This window comes from Bubalus kerabau, chromosome 19 (assembly GCF_029407905.1).
Source record: "Bubalus kerabau isolate K-KA32 ecotype Philippines breed swamp buffalo chromosome 19, PCC_UOA_SB_1v2, whole genome shotgun sequence".
Classification (NCBI taxonomy): domain Eukaryota; kingdom Metazoa; phylum Chordata; class Mammalia; order Artiodactyla; family Bovidae; genus Bubalus; species Bubalus kerabau.
Window position 1 is genome coordinate 69,019,718 of NC_073642.1, and position 6,735 is coordinate 69,026,452.

Sequence of the window (6,735 nt, forward strand, 5' to 3'; positions counted from 1 at the left end):
TCCAGATGAGAAATGGGAGGCTCAGGGAGGTCAGAGTACTAAGCAGCAGAATCATCTGTTTAGCAAACAGTTACAGACCTTGGGAGCGCGAGTGCCTAGATGTGACTCCCGACTCCTGCACTAACTGGGGTGCGTACCCCTCAGCCCCTCAGGGCCCCAGAGGATGGCCGCACCTGCCACGCAGACCTGCTTGGGGTGGGGCCGGCACAGGGCGGGCGAGGGGCGCAGGGAGGGACACGGGTGCAGACAGCGTGGGTCTCACAGGTATGTTTATTCAGGCTCGAGGGCAGCGGCATCTCAACACGGGGTCCCACGTTCCCAGAGCACAGCCAGGCCGATGTCCCGTCCGCGGAAAGCTGGTTAATGATGACCATGAGCCGGAGTGGCGCTGGAAGCTTTCCGAAGAGAAGCACAATGCAGAGACAGTTTAGGAGGGAGGGAACAGCAAACTGCAGTCATCACGCAAGCCCGCACTGACAAGCCGGAGGCAATACCAGGAGGCAGAGAGAGGGCTATTTCTACAGCAATGTGCGTGGAGGGTCTGTGGAGCCCACCTGGACACAAAGAGCGAGGGCAGGAAATGTCTCCTCCCAAGCTCACGGGCCAGCCCTGCGTTTGTCTAGAACTCAGATGGCTAGAGTTTCGCTGTCATGTGCAAGTGAAGTGAGCAAATATCTGCACCAGAGTACAAGTGTGCGTTTCCAGGGCAGCCTGCTCGCACAGGTAACTCCTGCGTCCCCACTGGAGGCACCAGCTAGCTCTCATCAACTCACTTCACTCCTGGGAGCTACACTCAGCCAGGGCCGAGCAATGGTTTTTAAGCTCGGTCTATAGGAAGCAGAACATCCGGCGCCTCTGCCTCAGCAGACCAGCGCTCTGCGTTCCGACACGTCCCCTCTGGGCCTGACGCTCACTGAAGCAGCTGTCGGCTGCAATTCTCAATAAGGAGGCGCCTCGTCCTGAAAGGTGTGATGGTGTTCCTCATTCCCCACCCATTTTAAGCAGAAATCTTACCTTTCAAGGCTTTACTTCTTTTATCTAAAATAAATGGAAAGAAAAATTGGTCATACCAATTCTTTGCAAAACTGCCTTTAGCCAACTTATTGTCAAAATCATCATCTGGCTGAAAAGTTCATACCTTAGGTAAAGCTGTTAAGTGAAGCTTTCAGAAAATAGTAATCCTGTAGTGCTTCAAAGCCACAAAGTGGAAAAAGTTTTACCACAGATGTTCTCTGAACAGTTAAACAGCCCTTCATGATCTGCAGGACTCTTCACTCCCCACCACATCCCAAACTCCAGCCCTGCAGTTTAAAGTTTTCTCCTTTCTTCACTCTCTCTTATTCATACACAATTGGGCCTCATCTATGCTCTACTGAGAACCAAGTGGATGCTCTGCCTCAAGTTTTATTATGAAAATATTCATTCAGATCAGTGGGAAAGGTACAGCAGAATACTGTTTACCATGACACTTCACCCCTAAGTATTTTAACCTGCGCATCTCAAAACTAAGGACGTTGCCTATGCACTCTGAACACTGCCACACCTAGGAAAATTCACAATTCCCCGATGCCAAAGTCTTGCTCAAATCTCTCTTATTGCTGACACAGCTCTTATACTCCCCATGTTTGAATAAAGGACCACCAGGGTTTCTGGTGTGCCCTGCTGGTTAAGGGCCATAGTTTATTTACAATATGAACTGTGATTCCTTTTGAAAGGAATTTCCTTCCTGACCTCTAATGAATCAAACAAAGAAACTTACCAGCACTCCTGATTTTATAAACGATGTAGGCCATCAACCCCGTTCCTACCCAAATCTCCTGGTAAGCTTGGGTATAGTAGGGTTTCATGGGGATCCAAACTTTCTTAATAAGACTCTGAAGCATCTGAAAAGGAGCACAGTGGTTAAGTATTACCATGACTGCTGTTTCAATAAACCTAACTGCTAAGAGGTTTCCCTTTATTAAGTTTGACCATATTTCTCAAACTAGTCAATGGGCGGCAGCCTCTATGCCAGACCTGCTCCCCAAAGCCATTCCAACATCTACATGGGGGCTCCGCTCTCAACAGCTTTCTGAGCTCCACACACCGGCAACACCCCCAACCCTGGCCGTCCGGGCACTCCGCCGCTTCCCGTTCCTCCAGGCCCAGAGCTCGCGCAGCCCGCACTGCCATCGCCAGCCCGCCTCTGAAGGCTACCCTCCACGGTGTCCCCAAATTATGCCAAGAATCACACACTTCTAAAACTTTAAAACTAGTACATCTGCATCACCGTGTTAAGAGTTGTCGGCATTTGCTGCTGAAAAAGAGCGTGGTGAGTTCCCTGTGACGGTGACACCAGGCTCGGGCTCGCGCTCGTCCAGTGAGCCTCAGCGCTCCTCATGTTTGGGTTCAGCGGTGCTGAGACACACCCGACACATAAACCGCGCGGTGCTCACGGCGCGCCGCAGAGGTGGCCGACGGACGTGCGCCTTGTGGATGGACTTCCCCCGTCCAGTTAAGAAACACACCCATCACCTCTTTTTTTTTTAAGAGAACTTTCAGCTCTATTCTCTTAGCACACTTCAACTATGCAATTTAGTGTTATGACCTACAGAGTGCAGCATGCATCCCAGTCTTGAGGTCTACTAACAGTAGACTTTAACGAATACAGAGAGCATGAGAGAACACCATCACTTCATAGGAGACGCAGTAATAACTTATTTAATCAATAAAATTATTACTGGATCTGATTAGGAAAAACCATCACATTCTGAACTGACACAGCTCACCTTTATGTGCAGTTCTCAAAGCGATGCTTTTGCTCATGTTTAGAATTCACCAGATTCTAAAATCAGGTGCCCTCATTTTCATTTTAATAAGCTTTGCAACATCCAAGGTGATCTATTAAACTATCGCCACTCAAACCATCGTGAGGAACACCGACTTCAAAGTACTTCTCATCTTACTAGCAAGCACTGCTCTGGCTTCAGTCAGCAAGGCCGCCCCAGTCCCAGCCCCAGGCTGACCGAGGGTCAGCCCCATTCCTTTCGCATGTCTACTTGGCTACACAAAATTTCACTTCAGTTTCCTCTGGTTTTCCGTAGGTGAAACCTGTATCGTGTGGCCATTATTCACTCAGCAGATGTGAAGTGTGCATGTAAGAGGTGGCAGGCACGGTTTCCGGAGCTGAGACACGGGCTCCTAAAGAGCCAGGAGCTCCTGGGGGAACAGTGTCGTCAGCAGAGGCAGCACATGGGCCGAGACCCCGCGGTCAGGACGTGCCTGGAGTGGGAGGGCCCTCGGGAAGGCCACGGCGGCTGCGGGGGCTCGCACCTGGACCGTCCCTCTTGGCAGCTAACTTGAACTGTCCCGGTTTCTTCATCTCTAAAGCAGGGGTAAACCGCCCCCCGCCCCCGAGGGCTGCCGTGGAGACAGGGGCGCTGCTCCGCCACGACACCTGCTGTGCCACAGCCAGCGTCCACGCGGAGTCACAGCTGCACTCGGGGCGGCGGCCGGCCTTGGGGCCGCAGCACAAAGCGCGGTTCTCACCCTAAGACTGTCACACAAACCCAACACACTTGCGAAGCACTTTACACGCTTATCGCCTGCACCCCAGGAGGAAGCTGCCCGAGCTCACCCAGCTGGATCTGCTCTGAGGCCTGGCTCCCAGCTCTTCCCAGGAGAGCACAGACCCTGGCTGAGGCCTGGGCCTGGGGGCTTGCCCCCGTGTGGCCGGGGCCTGGGGGCTGTCGCGGCGGTGCCCTCACACGCCCTGTCCCCAGGCAGTACTGGGACGCTCCCTCAGGACACACGGCTCCAGGAGGCCAACGGCGCCACCTCAAGAGGCACTGAGAGGGCGCCACAGGGCGCGGAGGCTCAGAGAAGACGGGAGGAGCTCAGAGGCGCTGAGCGTGCTCCCCTCCTCCCTGCGCCCAGCACTGACTGGGAAGGAAGACCAGCGGGTTGGAAGCCTGTGAACCTTGGGTTCCTACATGACTTCTGCCTGCTTTGCCCTCCACCTTGGGCAAGTCTGAAAGATGTCACTTCAGAGGTTTCCCTTTCTGTGAAGCACAGACAGCTCTACCTGCCCCGCTGGGCTCTCAATGGAATTTCAGGAGGAAACATAAAGGACCCTGGCCTGCCTGTGCAGTCGCTCAGTCATGTTCGACTCTTTGCGACCCCATGGACTGTAGCCTGCCAGGCTCCTCTGTCCATGGGGATTCTCCAGGCAATAATACAGGAGTGGGTTGCCATGCCCTCCTCCAGGGGATCTTCCCCACCCAGGGATTGAACCCAGGTCTCCAGCGTTGCAGGCGCATTCTTTGCCGTTTGAGCCCACCAGGGAAGCCCGGCCTATTGCCTGGTGAGGAATAAAAACTCAGTAGATGATCACAACAAGCTCAGAAGGAACCTCTGCAGAAGGCTAGCTGGCTGCAATGGTACCAAGCTCCTGGGGTTCTACAGAGGACTTAAGCTGAAGAAGATGAGGGCAAGGCCCAGGCCCATTAGAGGCCTTGGAGCAAGGCCAGATGAAGACCTACAAGCAAAGAGCAAAGCAAACCAGGAAGGTCAAAGGCCCTAAGAACAGACCAAAATAACCTTCTGTTTCCTGGATCTTTTGCTCAAGGCCCAGGCCCCTGGCGTTCTCTCCTCACCTAAAACGATCCGAGACTGCTACAGGGCAGGTACGCTGCAAATGCTCACCTCCCACCTGCCTGTGGCTCAAGGCTTCCACGCGTGGTCGGACAAGTGAGTGCCCCGGAGGCCCCCTACTTCTGCCTGAGTCCACTCTCCAGCCACGTTTCCCAGCTCTGCGTGGGTTTTATTAACGCCCTTTCCTTCAAAGGCCCATCCTAGTCAAAGGCCAGACGGGAGTCCACTGTGCCCGGCTCAGTCTGCAGTTTCTGGCGCTACGTTAAGCAAACCGTCACCTGAACCTACACTGAAGACCGGAAACGTCCGGCCCGTTGAGCCCGGACCAGGCTTCACAGGCTGAATGTCCGTGCAACCGCAGTCACCACCTCGGATCCCCTTCTGGTCCCCGCCTCGCCCCTCCCATGGCCTTGTCATACGTACAGGGTAGCTCCGGGAACAGTAAGCAGCGAGGAAACCTGAGGGGTAAGGCGAGCGGCCACTAGACGTGGCGCCGAAGTGCTCAGCTTGGATCCTGACTCCATCACTTAATAGCCCCGTAATCTCGGAGGAGGTGGCTGACTTTCATGGCCGAAGGAAAAGGCGTAGCGCGGCCTCGGCGTTACTCGCCAAGCACAGCGAACCCCGAGACGACCTCCCTTTACAGTGGGGGGCCCACGGGGGAAAACGCGCGTGGGCAGCGGGAGCGGTTGGACCCCAAGGTCAGCGGGGGTCGAGGTGCGGTTGTGGGCGGGCCGGGGAAGCTCCTGCCCGCGGCCGTGGGGACCACACGGGGCCCCGGGTCTCCGCCGCCCGCGGTCCAGCCCTCACCATCCCGGTGGCCCCACGCCAAGCGCCGGACTCGGCCACACACTCACCTCGGCCAAGGACCAGAGGCTCAGAAAGCCCCAACTCAGAACCGCCGACTCGGAAAGGTCACTCAACGCGCAGGCGCCGCGTGGGGCCTGCCGGGACGGCGGAAGGAGCGACGGTGCCCCTGGCCAGAGCGCCTACCTGACCGCGCCTGCGCACCACAGCGCCCCCAGCGGTTCGACCGGATGGAGGCCGACAGCACGAGCGGTGGGGGAGGGGACGTGGCGGGGTTTTGTGTCATAATAAGGTGACCAACAGCCTGGATTTGCCCGGGAGTGGAACTTCCTGTGCTGCAACAGGGAAGGTCTTGGACAAAGAGGACGAGTTGGTCTACCTGATATCGGGAGTCTCTGCTTGCTGTGTTAATGGCCGAGAAGCCGAGTCTCCCACGTCTGGGTTTCTTGCCATTTCTCTTTATATCAACATTCTCGGTCTGCATGTTTTTATGCATCAATTCCGTGCATAGTAATTCTACACAATAGACAATATAAATAAAGACTTCTACAGGGACTCAAGATACTGGAGTTTTAAAACGTAGGTTTTAAAAAGACCCACAAGGAAACACAAGGCTGAAAAATTAAGCAGAGAACTGGAAATTGTAAAAAAAAAAAAAAAGCCACTTAACTGACTGAAAAAGAGCCAAAAAGAAATTTGATTGATTTATAGCAACAGATTAGACAGTTGAAGAATCGCTGGAGGCTGGGTTAGAAAAAACCGTTGAGGAACACAGACAAAAGAGAGGAAGAGCAATAAAGTCTACCATAATATAACCGCCAATCTAGAAATCTATGCGTGAGGAAATTAGCATTCAATAAAGAAAGCGAAATGACATTTTGGACCAACTAAGACTGAGGGAATAATCAGCAGTAGATCTGCAGATTAAAAAAAAAAATCGGTGTTCATTATTCAGGCAAAAGAAAAGTGAGTTCAGATGGAAGAAGAGTAGGGAGGAGAAACAGCAATGAACCCGCTTCAAAGGGAAGAAAGTTTAGAATTAAATGAAGCTGTGCATCGAACTCAGAAAGCCTGTCATCTTACAGTATTGATGCTCAAAATGTGGTCTGGGGGTTTTCAAGACTCCTTAGGGGTCAAAACTGTTATTCATACTAATAGTAGGATGTTGTCTTTCCATTAGCATCCTCCCACACGTGTGTGGTGGAGTTCTCCAGAGGCTGTATGACTTGTTGTGTCACGACAGAATAAGAACCAGCTGTCAGCCATTAAGGCAGGCATTGAGAGGTCTGTGGAAAT

At 53.3% G+C, this 6,735-nt stretch overlaps 1 protein-coding gene across 2 annotated transcripts; it reads right to left on the reverse strand.

The window, feature by feature from the left end:
• Positions 1-252: 252 nt before the first annotated feature.
• ATP5MJ (ATP synthase membrane subunit j) lies at positions 253-6,422 on the reverse strand. 2 transcript variants are annotated; one of them, XM_055555829.1, is made up of 4 exons: positions 5,490-5,648; positions 1,760-1,883; positions 1,015-1,038; positions 253-395 (listed from the first exon to the last, which is right to left on the reverse strand). In XM_055555829.1, exons 2-4 carry the CDS (start codon positions 1,881-1,883, stop codon positions 361-363), a joined length of 183 nt encoding a protein of 60 aa, XP_055411804.1. In that variant the 5' UTR covers positions 5,490-5,648; the 3' UTR covers positions 253-360. The 2 variants fall into 2 exon arrangements, with proteins under 2 accessions (XP_055411804.1, XP_055411803.1); XM_055555828.1 differs by lacking the exons at positions 253-395; positions 1,015-1,038; positions 5,490-5,648 and adding exons at positions 1,136-1,189; positions 5,819-6,422.
• Between the last annotated feature and the right edge of the window lie 313 nt (positions 6,423-6,735).

What these genes read in the sequence shown, in the direction of transcription:
- ATP5MJ (XM_055555828.1), bottom strand. Translation starts at nt 5,935, where the DNA reads ATGCATAAAAACATGCAGACCGAGAATGTTGATATAAAGAGAAATGGC. An exon ending in GCAGAGACTCCCGATATCAG is followed by an intron (nt 1,884 to 5,818) that starts GTAGACCAACTC and finishes GCTCCTTTTCAG; the next exon opens with ATGCTTCAGAGTCTTATTAA. An exon ending in TTATAAAATCAGGAGTGCTG is followed by an intron (nt 1,190 to 1,759) that starts GTAAGTTTCTTT and finishes GTGGCTTTGAAG; the next exon opens with CACTACAGGATTACTATTTT.